The 25221-nt window shown below is 46.0% G+C and overlaps 1 protein-coding gene across 1 annotated transcript; it reads left to right on the top strand.

Moving 5' to 3' along the window:
- Positions 1-4410: 4410 nt before the first annotated feature.
- ID4 (inhibitor of DNA binding 4) lies at positions 4411-7762 on the top strand. Its single transcript, XM_084797177.1, has 3 exons — positions 4411-5276; positions 5597-5655; positions 6238-7762. Exons 1-2 carry the CDS (start codon positions 4836-4838, stop codon positions 5639-5641), a joined length of 486 nt encoding a protein of 161 aa, XP_084653303.1. The 5' UTR covers positions 4411-4835; the 3' UTR covers positions 5642-5655; positions 6238-7762.
- Positions 7763-25221: the final 17459 nt, after the last annotated feature.

Genomic DNA, 25221 nt, shown 5'->3' with positions numbered 1-25221 from the left:
TGTTTTTAATATTACTCTTTTGGAAAGAACTTCACAAATGGACTCTAAAAGTCACATGGAAATGCAATGTACCCAGCCAGGACAGCCAAAAAACCAAAATGCATCAGATCATATGATTCAACACTAGTTGCTGTCCAGGCTTATCATAAGGCTATCCTGATCGAGACACTGTGGTCAATTTCAAGACTAAGCGTAGAACAATGCATGGCTCCAGCTGACTTGAAGAAGGTATGGAGGCAAGGCCAGGAACAAAGGATGGCCTCTTCAGCTAGAATTGAACCAAAACACATAAAAATGTTGACCTCAGTCACTATCTCATACCATATATGGACTACAAAGATCACAGACTTTTACATAATACAGAAACCAATGACCAATCACCTAATTTATGGACTCCGATGCAAAACAAAAACTCATTTCCCTTGTTCAAATACTGCTGAAATGGCCAGGCATGGTGATGTATAGCTATAATCCCAGCAAGAGAATCAGACGCTTTAGTCTAGCCTTTGCCACACAGTGAGTCTGAGGCCAGCCTCAGCTATAGGAGACCCCGTCTCAAACACAAATGTGAATAAATAAATAACATTGCTAAGGATTTCAAGCTGGTGGTAGAATAGGGCTGTAGCTCTCAGGGGTCCCATCCAGTCATAAGACCCTCTGTGAGCTCAGAAGTTACGTGCCATGAAAACAGATCTGCCTGAAAATGTTTAATGCTTAGAAACACAGAAGGAAATCTTCCTTGCCTTGTGTTAGAAAAAAAAAAAGTCTTAGATGCCTAAGAATAAATTGACAAACTTGACCTCATTAAAATGAAAATATTAATAACCGATCCTCAAAGAGACTGGTAAGTGAACAAAAAGACAAATCAGAGATTAGGAGATAATATTTGCTCAAATCAGCAACAAATTTTAACTTTGCCATCTTGTTAGATGCCAGAAAAAGTCCTCAGGACTTAAATCAATTTTCGCAAAGCCTACAGCATATATTTACTGAAGTATATCATAAACATGAACCATGAAAGCTCTACAGCTATTCATAATATGAAAAGTCTTAAGCTGAAAAGCCTAAACTGAGTGCAGGCTGCCAGCCTTCAGTAAATTTATCTCTTCCTCCCCATCTTTTCCACTGGCTTTAATATGAGAAATGCTTTTGAAAATTCACCTACTTCTAATCTCTGTTTAAAAAAAAAATTCCCAAATAAGTTTAATGGGCAAAGTCCCCTTTTCTAAGGCGGAGTACACCGAGAAGTTGTCAGTGTTTCCTGGATGCACATCAGCAACCCTGGCTCAGGTAAGTTTGCAGGCCTCTGATAGAAGCAGCCTTGAACTTCAACTCCCCAGCTCACTCTGTTGGAGCAAGGGACATTCCAGCCAGGGAGTTTGTATAATGTTGAATAACGGCCCCCAGTGCCCAGGAGGATTGCAGGCGTCTCCTTCTTACCACTGCTGACATCTAGACAAAGTCGGAGCCTACATGCTGGTCCCCTTGAAGGCGCTGGAGAAAGAAAGGTGGAGTCCTCTAGGGCTTACAGACTAAATGGAGCAGCATGCTTGGACGCCCTTGTAAACACAGGGGCACTGGAAATCTAAGAGTCCAGCAAGGGGCTGATGCACACTTAGAATGTCCCTCAGGACAGCCCCGCAGATCTCTTCGTCTGGACGGCGGGCGGTCACACGCCCCTGATCCCTGAGGCTCCCTTATCACCAGTGGATTGTTTCAGCCTGGGTTTCCACTAAGGTAAACTCTGAGTTTCTATCACTTCCATGGCAACAAGTGTAGGCTAGCCTACCTTCTTTTTACAAGTGTGAGTAAAACACTCTTCTGTAAAAGGAAGGGTCACAGGCAAGCTACATTTCTTCTTTGAAACAGTAGCAGTAACAGAGCTTACAAGGTTAATCCAAATGTGGATAATTACTGAATGCAGAGTGTTTTTGTTTTGTTTTGCTTTGCTTTGTTTTTATTTCAGTTTTGCTGTCATCTAAGTATCTATGTCTATGAATTTATAAAAAAAAAATGGATTGCATGAACTCTAATGTGCTCTGGTTTCATAGGCCTAAAAGCACAATATCATATTCCCTAATACCATTGTTCACCGTTTTATGTAGCACTTTAATTTTTTATTGTCTTCATGCCTTCCAACCTTCAAAACGAGGCCTACAATAGCTGCCTCTGCCTTCTCCGTCGACAGGGTTTGGGGATCATATTTTTCCTGGGTGTTCTTCATCATCTGTTGAAGATTCCTCCGAACCCTCTGCTCCTTCATGGTAACCCAACACTTCTGCCTTTAAGCCCTGTCCTACAACAAGCCCTGAAACGTTGCTGTTTGTCACAGGCAGGGTGCGGATCTCAGAGACAGACCAAAATCCAAGAAGATTTGTCACATATTTACAACTTTAATCTTGTTGATAAGGTTATAGACTAGACAAATTTTTGGAAACATTGTGTGTGCTCTGGATATAGTGCAGGCTTTCCAAGAACATGATAGAACACCTGTATTTGTGTGTGTGTGTGTGTGTGTGTGTGTGTGTGTGTGTGTGTGTGTGTATTTCCAGGATCAAATGTGGCAGTAACAATGGATAACAAATATACTAGCAAAAGCCCCCTGGCACTGACTGCCTCCCTTAGCTTTCTTGCTAAAGTCACAGTATTTTCCTCAGTCTGTGTTCATATTTAAAAGACTTAAGACTTTGAGAGAGAATACTACTTTACATTTGATTTTCTCAGCACGCGTGAATGGAGACTGTGGGTGCACAAAAGTCATTTCATTTCCGAAAATTAGGGACAGTGGCCTCTGAGGATTTGGAGAGAGGAAGATGGTTGTATCCATCTATGAAACTGGCATTTAATAGTCTACTCCTCATTTCCTCAGGAAAAAGAGATGCACTCTGGGGAAAATGGTGGCCAAATAAGTCACAATGTATACGCATGGCGAAACAAAATAGCTTCGTTGTTTGGGGATTGGAGTTCTGAGAAGCAGAAAGGATGGTTCATGAGGCCCACCCAGGGGTGGCCAGCAGAGAAGAGCACATCTCTTTCAGTTGTCAGTGAAAATGAAGGCACCGCTCCGCGTCATGTATGGGAAAGAGGAAAATTCTTGGGTTAATTCATCTCCAAGCGTGTCTAAAGGTGGGAGGGCTTGCAGGGAAAGCACTCAAAATTCATTTCCTGTAAGCTGTGAGTTTTATGCTCATATGCCATCTGAAGAGCTCAGTTTGTTTTTGTTTTGTCTTTCTTGAAGAGGACACAGAAGCAACACTTATTTTTGAACCTTTGGAGGACTGCTTTTCTGTTAAAAAGCACGCGCGCGCGCGCACACACACACACACACACACACACACACACCCTTAAAGGAACAGGTTTTGTAGTGGGGTGGGGCCCAAGCAGGACCCCAGAGACTGGAGATGTGAATACTAATACTTTTGTAGCCACACAGGGAAGCTTCTGGATTATTTTTTATCTCCTTATTCAAAGCGAGGTGTGCTGAAATATGTGAAGCCATGCATTAATGGCTTAAATTAAGTTACAGGTATGAATATTACATAAATCAGATTAATATTATATGTCATGTGGAATTTAAAACACTTCGTGTCTGTGCATTTTTAATTTTTGTGTGCTCCAATTTAACACCCGCAAAGGATTGCATGTCTTAAGCCCACTTATGCATCTGGATAGGTCCAAGAAAAACCCACCGTGATCTTGGCTCTTGTTTTATGTGTATTTCCCGTCATCAGAAATCCTGCATTGGATCCAGCTTCCAGAATTTTTTTTCCTATATTTTTCTATTACTGAGCTTTAGCATGCATATATATGCATACATACATATGGAAAGGCTACTCCTTTCATTTCATCATAAAGGCTCCGCAATTGTGCAAAGATTAATGATGATACCGAGAGGGGTAACACAGACAAATGAACCAACGTGCTTCTGGAAAGGCACTGGAATCTTAGGGATGGGTGGCCTAGGGGCTGAGCTTCCCGCTTTGAAGAGTGACGGGGGACCCTCAGCAAGATGCAGAGTCCCGCAGCAGTCTAGGCCCATGGAGAACGCTTTTCAGCCAGCACATTCCCCCAGTTCTTCGTAGGAACTTCTCTTTCTCTGTTCCCTTCCCTCGGGCACTCTCTATCCTGGCTCGACTCCCACCTCCTTCTCATTTTCTCAGCTCCCCTCCCACACCGTTGACGGAATGGAGTACCCTTTCCATTGGCCCGAGCGTCATTCCCTAGAGTGGCACTGGCTTCCTGATTGGCTGGTCACTCCCGACCCCCCGCCCATCCCCGCACTCGGGGTTGCCTGGCGCCCCGCCTTCGCCACCTCCCTCCGCGCCACCGCCCGCGCGCCTGGCTTGCCCGCGTCCGGTTCTCGTGGCGACCCGGCCCGCGCGCTGGCCCCGCCCCCAGGGCTCGCGGCTCTACAAATACCGGTGCGCCGCGAGCCAGGCGACGCCGTTGAGCTGGGAGGCGCGGTTGGAAGTCGTTACTTAGAGGTGGGAGTCGCCGGCTAGGGGAGCGCGGTGGCGGCGATCTACCTTAGTCGGAGCTCAGAAGGGATCGACTCAGGGACCAGGGTGGGCTACTTTGTTTTTCTCCCGAGGCTTTTGATTTTCCTTGTTTTTTGCTTCGGGCCAAGTGTCGCTCACTAAAAACTGAGATTCCCTTGCCAAATCCCCTAGTAGCCCACCCGTCGATTTCTGGGGCTCGGAGTCGCCGGGTGCTGCTAGCGCTCGGGACGCGCAGGCGAGAGGAGCAAAGCGCGTCGCGGGCGGGGACCCGAAGCTCGCTAGACCGCTCGTCCGTCCCCCAGCGTGTCTTCTAGCTCAGGGCGCAGGACGCGCGCGATGAAGGCGGTGAGCCCAGTGCGCCCCTCGGGCCGCAAGGCGCCGTCGGGCTGCGGTGGCGGGGAGCTGGCGCTACGCTGCCTGGCGGAGCATGGCCACAGCCTGGGTGGCTCAGCAGCCGCCGCCGCCGCCGCGGCAGCAGCGCGCTGCAAGGCAGCCGAGGCGGCGGCCGATGAGCCGGCGCTGTGCCTGCAGTGCGATATGAACGACTGCTACAGCCGCCTGCGGAGGCTCGTGCCCACCATCCCGCCTAACAAGAAAGTCAGCAAAGTGGAGATCCTGCAGCACGTTATCGACTACATCCTGGACCTGCAGCTGGCGCTGGAGACGCACCCTGCTCTGCTGAGACAGCCGCCACCACCCGCGCCACCGCTCCACCCAGCCGGGGCTTGTCCAGTAGCGCCGCCGCGGACCCCGCTCACCGCACTCAACACTGACCCGGTGAGAAGCAGCGGCGGGCGCCCTGGGCATCGCGGGGGGAGGTGGCGGGGCGGCGAGATACGGGTGGTCCCGCTCATCCTAGGGAATGGCAAGGGCTGGTCGGATCTCCGCCGGGAGCCGCCTGCTGGGCTTGGTAATCGCTGGTCCCCGAGCCGAAGCCGGTTGGGACTCAGAGCTCTGCGTCCCTAGCATCACAGGGGGGCTTCCCGGCTTCGGGCTAGGGTGGGGACTCCGCGCGCCTCCTAGTTTCCCAGGACAGCTCCCGGTCGGTAGAGACAGTGTTGTCTAACCTCTCCCTTGGTGTTGGGTTGCTGTTCCAGGCCGGCGCCGTGAACAAGCAGGGCGACAGCATTCTGTGCCGCTGAGCCACGCTGGCCAGGTGAGCGCTCAGGTCCAGAACTGGGTGGTGGGTCACCTGGGTCCCACCTTCCCGGGCCTAGGCGATATTTGTCCCCCAGCATTTCGAAGCGATAGCACACACCCCATCCCCCCAGGCACATCTCTGCCACCCAGTTAGCGAGGCAGTCTGCACTTTGCTTTCCTACTCGGGGGCGGGGGTCACTCTCAGCGGGGACTCTTAAGCTGCGCTCCCCACCACCCGCCAGTGTCCCTCTGCCTGTGACCAACAGGCTCTGCTGATCCCCTCTGCCTCAGAGAGGGCATCCTCGTGATTGTGGAAACTACCCCGGTGTCCCGAGTTCTCCCACCCCTCGTCCCCTGCGGAGCGGCGTGACACCACAAAGAAGGATGTGGGCAGAGGGCCCCCGGAATGTGTCCCTTGGCCTTGCCCAGCCCGCATTTGCCTCCTTGGGGTTTGGCTGAGCTGCGGGCTGCGGGTGTTGTCTGACCTGGCGGTTTGTTTTGGGTTGTTGATCATGCATGTCTTGAGTTTGGTCGGTGGCGCCAGTTAGTCTGCATCGAGAAGGTTCACACACCCCCTCTATTCATTCCTCCTCCACAGGTGTGCGGCCGCCTGAGCACGAGCGAGCCAGGAGCCCTAGAAGGGGAGGGCCAGAGCAGAAATTAAAAGAAAAAAAAAAAACCCACCGGAGGAAAGGGGGAAAAAATCTTCAGCAAATCTAAAAACGTCTCACCTCGTCATTCCAAGAGAGAGAGGGGAAAATAATAAAACTTTCATTCACTTTTAATTTTTTGCACGTTCACAAGCATTCTCCGTACGTATTCTCTTTTGTTTCTTCTTTTATAACCGCTGTGAATTGTACATTTCTGTGGTTATTTTTATCACCCTTTTGGAGGTGCAGTTAAACTTGGAAGCTTAAGTATGCCAGGACTGCTAAGTAGAAAACCAATAGTGAATCCAACGTTAGAGGTTACATTGTGACAAGGGAACTGTTTTTGTTTTTGAAGCTTTACTAATAAAACAGAGCATTGTAGATACGTTGTTTTACATCTATTGTTTAAAATAGATGATTATAACAGGGCAGGGAACTTTTTCTCTGCAAGAATGTTACATATTGTATAGATAAGTGAGTGACATTTCATACCCTGTATATATAGAGATGTTCTATAAGTGTGAGAAAGTATATGCGCTTTAATAGACTACTGTAATTATAAGATATTTTTAATTAAATATTTTTTGTAAATATTATGTGTGTGTTTTTTTAATCTATGGGAATATTTCTTTTGGAAAATTATTTTTCAGCTCCCTTGCAGAGCTCTTAACTATCTGGATGTTTTCTCTTTGGCCAGACTGTTGGTTTGCTTTTTGTTTTGCCCAGAACCCAGTATCTGAGGCTCAGAAGTAAGAGCTCTGGGTCCTGGTCTTGCATGACCGCATGCGATGCTTACTCACAAAATAAATTCATTCTGAGTCTTTTCAGATGTGTTTTCTTTAACATAGATGGAAATCGTTGTATTTGAAGTGTACATGTTGAAAACATACCTTAATCAGATTTTAAGTGCAGGGTTTATAGTGTAATATATAAAGAATTAAGGGGGGGGTTGTTTTTTGTTTTGTTTTTCTTTTTGAACTGAAGTCAAAAAATAGATTGTGAGTGATTTTGCATATAGGATGGAGGAATGCTTGGCTCTTTAAGGAGTCTACTGAACTGTCTTATCAAAGTGAAAATCCTTGTCGTTCATTTTACACTAAAGCATTCTGTCATGAAGTTTCATATCTGTACAGATTATTTAAGTCATAGAAATGAAAAATGTTCTCTGCTTGCTACCAAAGGACAAACTCTTGGAAACGGACATTTTCTGCCCTCCTTCCTCCAAAGATTATTAATAGGCATCAGTAGGAGAAAAAAAATAAAAGGAATGGAAAATCCTTCAAGCAGGGATAAAAGTCGATCTTCAAACATTAACTTAAGTAGACCAAAAAGTCTGATGACCGCATCTAGATTATTTTTTTATAAAAATGATTTTCACTATAGCGATGTCAGTTACCACTAAGCTACTGTCCAATTCCATGTGATGTGTAACTTTTAATGTGAAAATTAAAAGTAGATTTATCTGTCTTGTTACTGTGACTTCTGGTGTGATTTCTTTAACACCATAGAATTGATTAGGACCCTTCCCTTCCAGGAAAATCCTATTTTCTAGGTGAGCTGAGAACTCTAGGGTTTGTGAACATCACACGTTTTAACATAATAGGTATTTTACATACCAGTTAGATGGAATTTTTAGAGCAAGAGAATTAAGTAGGATTTAATTAGGTGCTTTGTAAATAGTGAGCTGTGTGTAAACGTGGTCTGTTTGATTTTTAAAAGGAAAGGATTTGTTTCAGATTATACAGGAATAAAAGTATTATAGACCCGAGGGACTTTTATGAAGTCAAAGGCAAATGTTTATGGGGATATGAAATGTCACAGTCCCTAGCTGTCAGCTAGGGGTGATACCTCAACAGAAACGAACAAGATGAATACAAGGTTAAAACTCCGTCGAGGGTTTCTTAACCTCTGCTGTCCAGTCCTCCTCCCTCCCCGGTTCTTGCCTCTCAGCGTCTTCCCTGGTCTCCGGTATTTTTAGAATCTGATGTTTCTGATGTTGAACCTTATAAAGTCAAAGAGCTGCTTTTGGATGCGTTTCTGTTTAATTTTTTATATTATTCTTCTCATACATCAGGAGGAAAACATTAGGACACTGGTGGAATTCTGAATCTCAGGAACTCTAAGGATTGCGTTCTTTGTTATTAAAAAGGGCGCACAGTTCCTCCTCTGGCAGTTCAACTTCAGAGGGCTTGTGTCACACACGTGGGTCTGTCCTTCCCTGGGATTGTGTTTGTCATGCTGGCTGCTGAACCCTGTCTGAGCTGTTAGAACTTAAAACTGCATCGCTGAACTCTGAATCTTTAAAAAAAAAAAAGGATGTTTAGATGGTTCTGGTGTTAAAAGAGAGATATTGGTGCTTAAATTTATATTTGAGCATTTAAAAAAAAAAACTGAAATGTGTTGGGAAACCCTGTTCTTGAGAGTTGGTCTTTTATTCCTTAGCCCACTGAAGCAGCACTTGACATCTCTAAAGAAATATGACTGCTCATTAAATGACAAAAAGAAATATTCTGTGCAGTCATGGGAGATTCCACATTCTGTGAATATATTGCCTGTGTCCCAACCAGACAACTAGGTAACAACATTGTAAGTCTTTTATCCCAGATAGTTCTATTTATGCAAATGCTAAGCTTAACAAAAGAATACATCCTGACCTGTGTTTTTGTAATTTGTAGAGTCTGGTTGTATAGGCAAAACATTGGAAGGAAAATAAGTACCCCTCGCTGTGGATGTTATTCCTATAAGTTGTTACAAAGTCCTAGCATTTCAGACATCCTATGATAAAGAAAACAATCCAGACCTTTCTGTTTCGGAGAACTGGCTGACTTTGGTGTGTTCTATAATTCCTACTCAAGTTCATTGTCAACTTTAATGGCATTTTTAGAACTTTAAAAAATATTTTGATTCACACCCCCCAAGCCATGCTGTATTAGAGGCCTCCTGTACTAATAAATCAAGCTCCGCTGAGAAAAAGGAACTGACGTTTGTGTTTTTTAATTGACTTGCACCAAGTTTTATGCAATTTTTCATTATCAAGAACAGGTCTCTTGATGGATCGCCTCAATTATTTACCATGTTCCTTACCATGGGGTGAAAAATGTGGCTTTAAAATGAAGATGTGAACAGGAAGAAAATCTACTTTGAATGGGGCAACTTCCTACTTGGTAGTGTCTGTTACAACAGGAAGCAGAGATCCTAAACCAGAAGACGGTGGTACCCAAAAGAGTAGATTTAAAGAAAAAAAAGTGCATAAAGGACACAGAAATTATTTGACAGGAATGCAGAGTCAAACTGCTTTTTCCTTCCTAGTTGGCACATATTAATTATATACATGTTAATCAGCCCACATGGCCTTGGAACTCCACCGGGCCAAGCACCCTCCCTCCAGGCTTTTTCAGGGAGGGAGGCTTGCCCACTGCTACTGTGTTAAATCCAGGAAATTAATTTTCAGCTTCGGAGTGAATCTTAATGGGGCTGTCCTCAGTAGGCTTCAGACCCACGTGACTTCTTTCATTATAAGCCACGATGTCCTGCTAAAGTATTGACTTTATTAATTAGAACTACTGCCCCCAAGACTGTAAGACTGATTGTACATCCAGCTGTACCTGACAGAAGATGCAGTGCATGTGTTCAGTGACAGAGACACTTGACAAATGGGAACCAGTTTATTGATGGGTGACAACCTCCGGCCTCACAGTCTTCAGTAGGACCACTCTAAATCTTGAGTGAATTTTTCCTTACTGCCTATCCTGGCTCTTAAAAAAAAAGTCTCAAGTACTAAAACTTGGGTTTGGACCACCAGACCTTCCATACCCACCATAGCAAAGTGAGTCATCTAGGGAGCCTGCCTGTATACAAAGAGTTGTAAAACCCAAGATTAACTTGGAAAGGCCCTCACTTGAACTGTTCTAACCAAGCATGCCCTGTTTATAAGCACAGGGCAGAATTTAAAACCAGGTAAATCGATTATTGTATGTAGAAAGTCCTAGGATGTTGCTTGAACACTGCAAGTAATCTCAAGAAAGATAGAAAATATTCTTCTTCGTATGACAAATATCAGAGAAAGCCCGGGGAAACAGCACAAACTTAACAAAGTAAGCGCGTGACAGCAGCAGCCATCCTCATTGTTGAGCCTGAGCGCATGGCTGTATTTGAAACAAAGGAGAGTCCCTGAGGTTCAAGAGTGCCTCTGCTTTTTCTCCTTCTAGCCCATGGTTACCTTGTCAAGTGTTTGGTGGGATGGAAGTGTCCTCTGCAGACAGCTTCCCCCCAGCATCCCCACTTAGTTAACCCTTTGCCTTCCACCTTGGCTTCAAACCGCTGTCCTAGCTGTCCTCTGCTCTGCCCTGCCTCTGAGAAGCAATGCATTTGAGATGGCCTTCCCCAGACTTACCCTTTATCTTGACAGATGGAACCCCTTGACGGGTCAGAAATCTGAGAAACGCACTTGACTGTGTCACTTGACTTCCTTTATAGAAATGGCTACTGAAGCTCATGTCCCCGTGCCATCTCTGCTACCTCCATTCATGGCCTTTGCATTTCGCATCTGGATTCAGTATCACTTCCTGAGCTCACTCTTTAATTTTATGTGTAAGAGTGTTTCGCCTCCATGTGTGTCTGTGCACCATTTGCATGTCTGTGCCCTGGAAACCAGGTCTCCTGGAGCTGGAGTTACAGATGGCTGTGAGCTGCTGTGTGGGTGCTGGGAATGGAAGCTGGGTCCTCCGGAAGAGCATCCAGGGTTCTTACCCATCCCCCACACCCCCCAGTAATCTCTGCAGCTCTATCTCCTAAGCTCTCTGTCTTAACGCTTTTCCCCTAGGTTCCACCACATGTGAATCTAGCCACAAAGCTTGTCACCGTCTCTGTCTATGGGGGGATGCCCAGCTCCCTAGGTGAGCTTACCTGCCCATCTGGCTACTGAATGAGCCATTTCCATGCTGGGGGTATACTTCAATTGCTAGAGGGTTTTTCCAGCATGACAGAAACCGGAGTCAAATTTACCATACAAACTGTTCATGTCTATAATCCAAGCACTTGGGAGGCAAAGCCAGGAGGATATATAGTTCAAGTTACATAGTGAGTTCAAAGCCAGCCTAGAACACATAAGACTTTACCTCGACATAACGATGGTGGTGGTGGTGGCAGTGGCTGTGGTGGTGGTGGTCACTCCCACCAGCTCCCTTTTCTGTCCTCCACTCCTGAGTGTCATCATGCACTCATTTTGTGTTCTAACTGTGCCTAAGATTTCATCCTATATGTGTTAAGTCAGCTTAGCTTTCAAGTCTTGACAGAGTATGACAGATCCCACCCTGAGTGTTACCAAGAGAACAGCCCAGGGAAAGATACATCTGGAATACGGACCAGAAAGGGTTGGGGACAGAAGACACCTACCCTGCAAGCCAAACCAGATACGCCAATTCTGATCTATCTGTGGATGCTCTTTCATCTTTCCTTCCTTCCTTCCTACCCCTGCCTGGACCCCCAAACCCAACTCCCAGGCCTGGATATTAAACTCCCAACTGCTGCCTCTTTTGTGAAAAATCTTTGCTGCCTCTTTTCACCCTGCCAGCTAGTGGCTACTCCCCATTCTAAAGTATCGCTATATTTATCGTGAGACCACGTTCATGGTAGACCCCTGACCTTCGGAGGGTTGCAGAGCACAAGTGCCAGCTCTGTGCCAGCAAATCTAGCGCGGCCTTTGTAGCTCAAAACTGCAGAGGAGAGATTTCTGTTATCTAAAAGCCTTTGGCTGCCTGCAACATGGAAAACAGATAAGCTGTGTGTTCTTGAGAGTGAAGGAGTGCGGTCAGCCGCAGGCAGAGGGTTGGAAGGAGACATGGAGTAGGGGAGACGAGAGGAAGAGCAGATCCTGTATCCTTGGTAGAAAAAGAGGCTTCGCTGAGTCAAGATAAACCGAGTCAGTCAGAGGCCAGGCTGGAACTGCAGAGCAAGGAGGGGCACCTACAAGTGGCTGGATGTGCAAGGGGCGCAAGCAGCAGACAGAAGGAATCCCCTCCCCAGTTTCCTTCCTCCCCTCCCGTGTGTGTGTGTGTGTGTGTGTGTGCATACACACGTGTCTTGGCTTTCAGTCTCATGGATTTAAGTGTCATGAGACAGATCAGCCACACGCCATGGTCTTCATGAGTCCATCCCTCAAAGGACATGCTTGCTGCATGAGCTCCTCGGAAGCAGTATGCACAGAGATGTGTTTACTGTTCCTGCTATGATCTGGGGCCCATGAAGGGATGTACGATTAGAAACCTGGCCTGTGTCTTAGAACACATATCATACTTTCCAAGGAAAAGACAGACATCTAAAAGATAAACTGAGACCTGAGAGCGGGTTTCCCTGTCTCTGAGGAGGAGTGGTGAGCTCACTGTGGCTGGACTTCCTCCCGCCTTACCCCTCAGTGGGTTATGTCACTCTCCAATCTCCAAGTCCTTTTGTGTTCTTTCCTAAGAAGGCAGGGTTTGAAACCTAAGCAAATAATTATGAAATGCTCATCTGATTTGGCTGGCTTTAAGAAGCAGAGAGCAGCTGGCCATGCTCGGCAGGCAGAGAGTAGTGGTGCACGCCTTTAATCCCAGCACTAAGGAGGCAGAGGCAGGCAGATAGGTCTCCGTGAGGTGGAGGCCAGCCTAGTCTGGATAGTGAGTTCTAGGACAGACAGGGCTATGTAGAGAGACCCTGTCTCAGGAAAACAAAAGAAAAAGCAAACCGAGGTGAAGCTCTCCACCAGGATCAAGAAGCACCAGGGGGTTTTGATGTGTGTAACGTGGGTATGTATGTGGAGGTCAGAGGTCAGCATGAGGTATTGCCAAGGGTCTCTCACTGAACTTGGAGTTCTCCCGTTGGCTAGATTGGCTTTCCAGTAAACTCCAGGGACCCACTTGCCTGCCTCTGCTTTGCAAGCACAAGCTGTCTTGCCTGGTTTTTACAGGCAGTCCGGGGATCTGAACTCAGGTGTCTGAGCTGGTGCAGAAAGTCCTTTAATACCTTAGCTGTCTCCCCAGCTCTGAGAACTGCAAAGCTCTCTGATGAGGGCAACTCAACATTGAGAAGATGATATTTCTTGGATAAATGACGTTGGCACAATTGAATGCCACACGTCCCACTCCCCAAATAAAGTTAGACCCAGAATTTATACATTTCACAACTTATCTCAAAAGTAGACTAGAGACTAAAAAATAAAATAAAAAACATTTTAAATATTTTAGAATAAAATATAGAAGGTTGTCTATGTGTCCTTGGAGTTGGTGATGAATTTTTAGACAGAACACCACAAACATGACCAGTGACAGATTTCTAATCTAAGTTGCTGTCCACAGCAATGTCTACCCTCTATTGTGTGTGCTGTTCTACCCTCCAGTCTATGGAAATGTGGTGTGGGGAGGAGACACCATTGCATCACAACCAAAAGACAGGTGTTCTGGCCAGTGCTATGCTATGTCTCCTTAAGCAGATGGTGCCTTTGTTTCTGCTGTGGCTCCAGAAAAATGGGTATGTAGTAATAAAACATTTGCAAAACATGATGAAAAGCCAAAGAGCAGTCTGTAAAAACAAACAAACAAACGGAAAACAACAACGAAAACTTTATCACACAATGGTTATAATTTTGGTGTCGAAAAGCCATCTGCAGAGATTTTGAGACTCTAGAATCTAGCATTCCTCTCATTTGGCTTTGATTACCTCTGAGAGTCTGACTCACCCAGGAGGGGACCGGGAGCTCACATTTTTGCTTTTCTTTGGGGAAGCTGAGAGGAGCTTCCAATGAATTTGGTTGGAGAGGCAGTGATATGAGGCATCGATAACACAGGCCTGCCAGCCATGCACAGCGTACTCCTCTAACGTTGATACCTGATGTTTCGGGGCCTTTAACTGAGAAAACAAGAAACACTAACAAGATACCAACAGGAGGTGGTAGCCGTCATGCCTCGTGGAGGATGAAAAGCTGGGAGCAGGGATGCAAGGAGGGAGCCCCTTCACAAGGGAGACTCTAGAGGGAACCCCAAGGGCTGATGCCTCTGTAGCCTTGGGTCTCATCCAGTCTTTCTCTGAGTGGAAATTCTCATAGTAACCTCCTGTATTTTCATGCTAAATCATACTACTTTCCAAGGAAGACAGAAAAGAATGGGGGGGGGGGAACCATCACTTTCTTCTATGTCTTTCCCAGTTACTGCCTTCTTTCATTGCATCTACACAGTAGACAAGCAGGCAGCTTGAACAAGCTGACCTCAATAGTGACGGCACTCTTCTGAAATACGCATTCAGAACAAACAAAACACATTGTATTTGTCTTCTGCAGTAAATCATCCTATGGAAACAGCAGCTAAGTGCTCCTTACCCACACCACCATGTCAGCCTTACTACTGCCTAATTCAGGACTACTGAATACTAACACGCTAGCCATGCATAGCACTGGGATGTGCTACAATTGGCATCACATTTCGTGGATGGCCACATGTTTGATGGATAGAGAAGGGAATGCCTGGACTGTGCTTTTACTGACGCAGCAGGAAGACGGGCATATGTAAATAGAAAACATGGGTGTGCACGATATGTGAAATGCATGTACACACACACACACAAACACACACAACTTGAAGGAGTTAAGCCTTCTCAGTGCAAAGATGCTTTCAAGCTTCCTTGCCCTCTCTCCAGAAGAGCCATGAAGCTCTGTGCACAAACACCAACATCTTAAACATTAAGGTACAAGACAGCTTTGAAGAAAGCCAAGACAAAGGGTGGGGCCAACACACCTGCAGCAGTGGGGAAGCCAAGGAGCGCTGCTTTCTTCAAGCTTCCTCTTGGAAGCTGGGATGGGGGAGAGGGGCTGTGTCTGTTGATTTTTTTTCCCCCTCTGGAGGGTCAGGTTCAGTGCCTGGCTATTTTGACCTGTTTCTTCATGTGTGGCTAAATGCTCATAACTTGCTCAGTAACTAGTCTATTCACATTCTTCTAGTGGAGAAGCAACCTTGAAAGACAAAGCCCAACCCTAGAGTGGAATACCATGTAACAGCTAAGAAACTGGGTAGGAGGCAGAAGTGGCGACACACACCTGTAATACTTGGGAAACAGAGGAAGGGGGATCAGGAGTTCAAGACCAGCCTCAGCAAGTTGATGGCCATCCTGGAACTACATGAGACCCCATCTCAAAATCAAAAACAGAATAAGCAGGCTAAAATTGAAAGCAACTCCAAAACCTATGTATTTCTTCAGGGCTGAGAAAAATGTATCTCTTGTAACTGATGTTGAAAATTACTTGGGCCATTTATGTGTGCCTACTAACTGGTAAATTCAACAGACTGTGTGTGGGTGTGTGCTGTGTGTGGGGGGGGGGTACGTGTGGGGGGGGTATGTGGGTGTGGGTGTGTGGGGTGTGTGTGGGTGTGTATGGGTGTGTCAGGGGTCAATACTTAGGAGTTCATTGTGCTCATTGAAGCATTCCAGTGAGTTATGATGTAATGGCATTATGAAAAAAATATCAAATTCCCACATTTTACTGGTAATGAAACTAGAGCTGTGAAACTTTACGATGTGCCTTTTGTAAGGGGAGCTGCTGGAATGACCTAGGTCTCCCCAGAGCTAAAGAGATGGCCCAGAGGTTAAGAGCACTTGTTGCTCTAAGCAGAGAACCTGGATTCCAGTTCCCAGTACCGCATGATGATTCACAACCATTATCACTCCTGTTCCAGGGGATCCCCCACCCCTCTTCTGACCTCCAAGGGCATGCTCGGCACACACACAGTCAGGCGAAGCACCCGTACACGTGAAATAAAATAAATAAACTTAATTTTTTTTTTAAAGCTCACGCTTCCCATCCTCAGGAAGAGACAACTTTAACTTCAAGAAAAAAAAGGGGGGGGGGGAGAAAATCATACTATCAGAATTTATCCTCGTTCTTTTTTCTTCTTCCCTTCCTCCCTCCTCTCCCCGCCCCGGCCCCTTTTAAACAATCTTATTTGTGCTGTTATATATTCCTTTTTCCGGAAGATCCTTTTCCTTTGAAGCAAACTCCGTGAACACGGCCACTCTAGGCATTCACGCTCAGTAAAGGCCTGGGCCCCAAAGAGAACGACGCTATTTTGAACAACAGCAGCTCTTACTGAGAAGAGGCAGACAGATCTCTGCGTTTTGAGGGGTCGGGGTGGTGGCGAAAGACTCCATGATGGCTGTACAAGTCAGTCCCGAGGTCTCAGCTCTCCTTCTGGGCCCAATGGACCCTGTCCATTTACTGATAAGCTTGTACTTTCAATTTCCTGGCATGTGAGGCATCCGTACAGTGTCATCCCCCTGCCTCAGCAAGTCCTCGTGCTAGTGGACCTGTGTTCTTGTCTAGTTTGTCTGGATTTTATCATCGCATATATGAAGAGAGCCCTTGGTTCTCCAGTGCCTATAACGTGGCGCATTAATTCCACCCATTGTTTAATATGAAATCAGCCCAGACTTTTAAGGTGTGCATCCCAGAAACCTGTTGTGCCACGTCAGGTGTGTATCTAGACAATATAGGATCTAACATTGTTATAGAGCTCCCTATCACAGATGCTTTGAGGTTACAAAAAGGAAGCAGGGGAGAGAATGCATATTTTTCCAGTTTGTGGTGGGAATGCTCCACAGTTCTAATAGCTTACTTTGGTGATGCAATTTTTAAACAAATGTCAATTATTTATCAAGAAATGAAAAATCCGTTAAAAATACATAAAAGGTTCAATTTTTAGAGGCAGCATCTAAACTGCTTGTTAAGTAGTCTGGTATCTTCTGGGTAGGTTGAGGTGATTCTACAATGCTCTAAGAAAAAATAGTGGCTTAACACCAGACAGAATTTTTTTTAAAGGGCAGGGTTGGGGATCTCCCAAAGAGTTTTGCACAGCTGGCTTGAGATTGGTCCGGACCAATAAGACCCCATTTCGCTCCTTCTTCCTCACTTGCTTAAGGACGGGCTGCATTTGGGATCCACACCCACTGTCCCTCACTCTGGGAGCTGCCTTATAAAGAGGTCCAAAGAAACAGAGGTGGTTCCATAGAACTGGGCTGAGACTGTGTTTTCAGGCTCCCTGTTGGGGGGTGGGGGACATGTCTTTAATCTTATCACTGGAGAGGCAGAAGCAGGTGGATCTCTGAGTTCCAGGCCAGCCTGCGCTACAGAGCAAGTTCTAGGACAGCCAAGGCTACACAGAAAAACAGGTCCCGAGAAAACAACAACAATAACAACAGAAGGTTGTGTTTTCAGCTTGAGGTCTCAGAGGCCCTCTCCCCAGTCTTTCCTGTGCCACCTCAGTCTCTCTTGAATCCCAGTACCTGGACAAGTCCTTCCTGTCGTGAGCGCTCTCCTAGAAGCTCTGACACTCTTCTGAATCCTCTCGCTGCTGCGGTGGACCTTACTGGGCAGGGAGCCACTGCCAAAGACAGACTCTGTAGGGGGCCCAGGAAGCAATCACAGGACAGCAGAGGCTGCCAGACTGTCTTCTCCACTCACACTCACTCACACTTGGCACCACTGCTGGCTCTGACTTTGCTGGTAGCACTACCTTCCCCCTTCCCCTAGCAGGATCTGAGGGGGTGGGGGTGGGGAGCAGGAGTCAGTTATGGCGAGGTCTTCACTCCCTCCACGAATCACGTACCTGCTTTCCAAGCACGTGAGACTGCAGCTGACTTTCTGGCGTGGTGAATGCCAGGGTTCCATGAGTTTTGAAAAAAAAAAAAAAGACCCCGACTTCTCCTCCGCATTCTTCAGGTGACACACTTGCTGGGTCCTCCAGGCAGTGAGTGTAGGTTATCTGCTGCCCTCTTTTGAATTTTAGGGCACACTGCATGCAGAAATAAGGCCTGTTGCCTGAGGTCTTTTTCCCTGTGTGGGGCAGCTTACTTCACAGTATCCAGTTCCAGCTGGAATGCGCTGGAACTCTCCCTTTGAATGCTGCCTTCTTTGTCATTTCTTTGTCCCCAGAAGATGGTCAAACCCATTTTCTAAGGCAGTAAAAGGCTCAGAAGACACACCATGTCCTTTTCTTCTTTCTATTCGATTATTTCAATTATTGAAATATAATTGACAAATGATATATATTCAAGGTAGGCAACTTGATTTTTTACATATATCATGAAGTGGTCACTACAGTTAAGATAGTGTGTGTGTGTGTGTGTGTGTGTGTGTGTGTGTGTGTGTGGTGTAGAGGTGTAGTTGGTGTGTATATGTATAGCATGTGTGTGGTGTCTATGTGGAGATGGGTTGTGAGTATGCATGTGTGTGGGGATATGAACATAGGTGTGTGTGTGTGTGTGTGTGTGTGTGTGTGTGTGTGTGTGCTGGAGTGTGGTATGAAGATGTGGTTGGTGTGTATATGTATGTTGTACGTGTTGTCTATCGGGGGTGGAGCATGAGTATGCACATATGTGTTTGAGATACACATGGGGATGTGTACATAGGGGTGTGTGTGTGTGTGTGTGTGTGTGTGTGTGTGTGTGTTGGAATTCTTGAGATGTATAGTCTTAAACTCAGGTCATATGAAGAAGACTGCCATCAAGCTCTACATCAATTTCAGGTTTATTTCCTAAACACAGTTTCATTTTGCTCATTCTTCTTTTCCTACCAAAAGACACAGAACTTCTCTGAAGACCCACAGTTGGCATCCAGAGCCCAAGTCACCTTGTTCAGGGAACTGGATCATGTAGTCCAAGCAGCAATCCCAAAGAGAATGGCCTATTTCCAGTCCCATGAACTGTGGTCACCATGGGCACATTAGATACCTAGTATCCACCTGCCTTACAGAACTGAAACTTCATGCGCTTTGATCAACAGATGTTGGTCATTTTTCTGGATACAGAAAATACAGTATAAGTATACACAATGGAGTTTATTCAACCATAAAGAAAAACAAAATTAGGCTGTTTGCAAGAAAATATATGAAACTAGAGATCATTGTGTTAAGCAAAATAACTAACCGTGCAAGCTCTAATTTTTTTTTTTTTTTTACAAATTTTACCTTTTCAAATTCCGTGTGTAAATGGGACCATGTAGTGTTTGCCTTTCTATTTATGGCTTATTTCACTTAGCACAGTGTCCTCCAAGGTTGAAATCTCACAAAGACAGAATTTCCTTTTTTTTTTAAGCTTGAATACTATTCTGATCCACAATTTAGATATAGGCACATGACAATTGCAATTATCCATTCATCTACCAAAGATCATCTAAGTTGTTTCCATGTAATGGCTACTGTGTATGAATTCCTTTCTTGTCTTAACCAGAACACCACCCCTGATCTATGCATTTCCTAAATGCCTACATACTGTTATGGTGACTATGGTTTAAAAAAAAAGGCACATTGGAATACACTTTATGAGCCTCTCCACAGATGGTACTGTGTGTCCTTCCATGACAGAAGTGGACTGAAGTCCTCACAGGGTTAACAGGATCTCAGAGAAGTGGAGGGACCTTGCAGAAAGCCCAGCAGCACAGCTCTCACTGGCTCTCCCCGCCCACCCCCCCAAGATGCTCTCTGCTCTCTGTAGCCTCGGAGCTCCCTCCCCAGGCCCTTTCTGACCACAGCTGCCTCCTCCCCCCTCATGTATCCTGCTCACCTCTGCTACTTCCGTATATCAAAGGAATCGATGGGACAGGAAAAACAGTATGCTCCTTAAAGACAAAATACAACATATAATCGCCACCTTTCCCTCCCCTACTTCATAGGAGAGCAAGGAAATGGCAACCATGTATTACCGGGAAAAATCACAAGAAGGCCTTGTCTTAAGAATAAACCCTGTCAGACATTTGATTTTTAATTACTTTGTGGCAATGTCTCCTTCAGCCTGTCCCTATAGCCATCAAGTCGAGAAAAAAGCCACTCCCCCCCTGTAGAGATGAAGGGATGGTAGCCTTACTGCACACCTCTTGGTTGGAAAAAAGAACGAGTGTCACTGTTATAAGACAAAGGAAATGCTAGAACCTTCTGATAGTCCAATCAGGCCACCAGAAGATTAAAACGAACTAAAATTACAGACCTCCTTACAACATCTTAGACAGCAGCATGGCTGGCCTCCTGCCTGTGCAGGCTCTGCAGCTGAATAGCATGCACACTCCGTTCACAGCTCTGCTGTGAAAGTCTCAGAGATCTGTGAGCAATGAAGCCACCATCACTTTTTGCATGGGCCCTGCAGAATGTCTACCCAGCATTCAAAAATAGCCCAGTCCTGAGGCATCCTATTCCTCATTGTGATGATGAGGACGGGTTAACGATTTATCTTAGTGGTATACTGTTGTGTGGTTTGCCTGTACCTGTCAAGATTTCTCCCAGCTAGCATGCCTGCTTGCAAGAGCAGTTCTGCATGGCAGGCTGGCAGCTTCAGTCTCAGGGCTGCAGGCTTGGTCAATTACAGAAAGAAGTTTCCATGGAGAAGCGTGTGATGTGCCTGGAAGGAATCATTGTGGCAGGTGGGAAGACGCTGAGAAATTCTGCACAGGGGAGATCGTTCAGTAAAAAGAGTGGCTTCGCCGGCAGCCCCCATGGGTACTCTTGTTGAATCTAGAAGAGACAGGAAAAACAGTTTCTTCCAGATTCTTCTTTTTTATCTGAAGCCACGAGGCTCCCTGGTGCATAGTCAGCTGACTTTTTTTTTTTAATGTTTCTGACTGTTTACTCTGAATTCTTCCAGACTTTTTTCTGAGAAGCCCTGTACCAATACAATTTGTTTTATTGTGACGCCATGTCATATTGAGTATCTCTTGCTCACACGTGGTTGACAGGGCACAGCCTTTTAGATGACCATATACAGATATATATTATCACAGTTAGCATAGAATACTATTTATTGAATGTCTATTACCATATTAGATGCTAGGAGCAGACACATGAAAACATGTGTGACAATTTAATACAGGAGAAAATAATACGCTTTCTATTTAATTCGACTTGCCAGAAAGAAAAAAAAAGAAAGAAAGAAAAACCCAGAAAAGCTTGCTGTTTCCTCCTTGTGCTTGCTGGATGGTGGCAAGAAAGACCTCTAAAATGTATAAAGCTCTTATCTTCATTCATTCCCCCAAAGAATAATAGATCAGTCAGAGCCCTGATGCTGTTTTAATAATGTACAATTTACAATTCATTGGTTACCAAGCACTCACAGTATAATTAATTTTACAGACCTGTTCGGCAAATCTGCGTGGCTTTGTACAAAGTGGGCGGGGGCAGTGTCAGAGAAGGGCTGCTGGGAGAGAAACAAAGAAAGAAAGACATCTTCTCTCCTCACTCAAAGTAGCCAGGTCCTGCAGCAGCCAAGCAGCCTAGCAATCAGAGAGCCCGGGAGCATGCTCTGTCTTGTAGGAAGACTTCATAGAGGGAGCTGGCTCACTGAACCAGAGCCATGCTGAGCAACCCTGCTTCAGAAAGGTGATCACACTGAACTTCTCTGCTCTTCTACAAATCAAACTGAAGTGGCCTGTGTTCACACCTTCTCCTGACTACACAGCAGAGGCAGCCTTACTTAGTGGGGTGTGGTGGGGCCCAGATTTCCTCCCAACTCCCTACCCCATAGCAACATCATTTATTCCATCAGACCCCTAGAAAGCCATGGAAAATGCTCTCATCCAGACGTGATTTGCTTAATATGATGCTACTCAGTTCCTCCCGTTGCCTACAAGCAACATATTTTTCTTCTTCTGAGTGGTGGAGTAAAATTCAATTATTTATGTGAGTGTATGTGTGTATGTGTGTGTGTGAGTATACCATATTTTCTGTATCCAGTCATCTGTTGATGAACACCTAGAAAGATTTCATCACACACACATGCACACGCACACGCACACGCACACGCACACACACACACACACACACACACACACACACACACCATGAAAGTAGACGTGAGTCTTTGGAAAAGAGACTAAGAAAAAGTGGGGGACACAGGAGGGGGGGAGGTAGAGAGGGAACTGATGTTATGAAGAACGTGAGGTTTCTCGCTGAGTCCAATGCTTGAGAACCAAATTTAAGCCCTGGAGCTAACGCAGAAGCCAAGCACAACAGCACAAGCCTGTAACCCCAGTGCTCCTACAGCAAGATGGCAGGTGGAGACAGAAAAGCATGTGTGGGGCAGCTGGCCTGGTGCATGCAGTGTAGCAGCGAACAGGGACCCCACGTCACACAAAGGAAGAGGAAAGGACCAACTCTGAAGCTGTCCTCCGACCTCCATGCCCACACTGTGGCAAGCATGGCCCCTGTGCTCACATGCGCACACACACCATACGCACACATACCAAATGATCCTTCATAACCCAGGAGGACGGAGGTGGAAAGGGAACTCTAAAACTCAGAAGAAATGGCAGCTCAAGTCCAGTCTGTGGTAACATCGTTAGCAGCCTTTCCTAATAGGGACCCCAAATTGCTGCGTGTATATTTCTGAGTTCCTCAAATTCTGTGGCCAAAGCAAAAGAATTTCCTCTGGAAGACACCACCAGGAGACGGAGAGCCATAGGAACAGTCACAGGCTGAGACTCAACTACAGACTTAAGGCTCTGTAGGAATCCACGCTGATTGCTCTAGGGACCAGCTGGTCTCCCTCTCAAACATGGTGGTGTTGCCTTGAGGCTAAACACACAGTTCTGTGATTGAAGAGTGCTACCTCAAGACGCAGCTAGACCACTCCTGGGCATATACCTGAAAGGTGTTTCACTACACAACAAGGACATTTGCTCAACTATGTTCATAGCAGCCTTATTCATAATATCCAGAATCTGGAAACAACCTAGATTTCCCTCAACCAAAGAACAGCTAAAGAAACTGTGGTACATTTACACTATGGAATACTAATCAGCTATCAAAAACAAGGAAATCTTGAAATTTGCAGGCAAATGGATGGAACTAGAAAAGATCATACTGAGTGAGGTAACCCAGACCCGGAAAGACATGCACGGTATATACTCACTTATAAATGTATATTAGCCCAACATAGATGTCCTCTGAAAGATTCCACCCAGCAGGAAGTGCTGCGAGTTTTACGGAAAAGTTGGGAGATGGAAGGGGGTGGGAGCCATCAAGAGAGCCATGAGGAGACTGTCAAGGCTGTTGGATCTGGATCCAGGGGGTCCTGCATAAACTGATGCACCAACTGAGGACATTGCATGCAGAGAACCTAGAGCCCCTGCTCAGATGTAGCCAATGGGCAGCTCATTCTCTACATGGGGGGAGGGGTTGGGGGGAGCAGGAGACTGTCACTGACACGGAACTCTAGTGCCTGACATTTGATCTCCGCTCCTTGGCAGAGAGACCCTGTGGGAACACAGAGGAAGGGGATGCAGGCTATCCAGATGAGACCAGATAGGCTGTGGTCAGACAGTAGGGGATGGGGCAGAAGAGGGATGGGAACAGGAAGATAAGAGCAAGGGATTACAATCAGGATGTAATGTGAAGAAATTATAATAAAAAATTTAAATGTTGTTACTTACAGTCAAAAAATAAAAATAAAAAGTGCTTGCTATTCTTCCAGAGGACCAAGAGTTCAGTTCAGTGTTCACAAAAGGATATTCATAGCAGCCTGTAACTCTAGTTTGAGGGGATCAAATGCCACCTTCAGGCCCTTGTGAGCACATGAATGCACACACACACACACACACACACACACACACACACACACACACACCTTTAAGATTGGTATTGTTTCTTCCATGTCCCCTTATTTCTGAGCCTTTTTTTTTTAAACATAGAAAGGCTCTATTTGCAGGGAGTAGGAATTTAATCACACCAGCCAAATCCCATGTCGTCATCATCTGACCCCTCAGACTCCTTTCTTCTGGTCTTTCCTCTCCTCTGCTGCAGCAGGGGCAGAACCAGCCACAGCACCACCAGCAGGCACACTGGCGGCTCACCAACATCCTGAGCAATACATGCTCAACTTTTTTTTTTTCATTTAGCTCAGTGATGACCCTGTTGGTCTGGTCATCATCTGCCTCCATGCCCACTCTGTCTAGTATCTTCTTGGTGTCTTTGGCGCTGGGAGAGGAGTTGCTCTGAAGGCAGCCAGCAGGTAAGAGGCGAGAGAGAACACACATGCCAGCAGTGGCGGGCAGGCCTCGTGCGTTCTCAGCCTACTTCCACCATTTTCTTCTTTTCCTGTCATTGAGTCTAGTTGCTTCACTTGGTTGTTTAGCTAATTCGGGTTTCCAACCCCATGAACGGACACTGTCAGCCCCACCACTGCCTGTGGCGGCCTCTTTCCACTCTCTGACTGTCCGAAAAGAGCCCAGGAAGCCATAAACCCCACCATGTGCCCTGGCGTTATTACTCATATTTCCAAGAGACACTCAGCACTGCTCTTTTTCTGCAGTTACTAGTGCTATCCAGCCCAAGGGCTTTCTGCCCTACAGTGTAATACACCTCAGATGGGAGTCCAGACTGGACAGCACAGCCCCTAAACTCCTGTTTTATACCGTGGGATCCCACACTACCTTGGGCTGTCATAGGGGAGAAAGAGAACTAGCAAGAGTAGGAGAGAGAGAGAGAGAGGAAGGGAAATACTATATATCTGCATGAAAATGGCCCTATGTAACCTCACAGAACGTCTTATTTAAAGACTCCGGTCAAGACTATGAAAGTTGGAGCCTCTGGTTTGGGCTCCAGATGTGAGTGTGACTCAAGTCCCCGGATGGGTCTCAGGTGTGTTGGTTGTGAACTCTCTTTTAGTGTGAGTGGTGTTTATACTTGACTGCTCACTGGGATTACTGGAAGCTTTACTCAATGCCTGAGTCCCGTGTCAGGACGTTTAGTAAGGCTGGGGTCCAGTGAAGCCATAGAGGACTTCAAGGCCCCCAAGAAGATTCTTAAACTTTTGCTGAGACTGAGAACCAGTCCCTCAACACAAACCTGTAACCTCAACACGAGGTGATCCGCTTTCTGCCTGAGTATCAGAGACAGAACTTCACAGGGTCTTGATAAAGGGACAGGGCTTTT

Source organism: Acomys minous (genome assembly GCF_964271855.1).
Source record: "Acomys minous genome assembly, chromosome: 9".
Taxonomy (NCBI): Eukaryota; Metazoa; Chordata; class Mammalia; order Rodentia; family Muridae; genus Acomys; species Acomys minous.
This window is presented reverse-complemented; position numbering and strand designations above follow the sequence as displayed.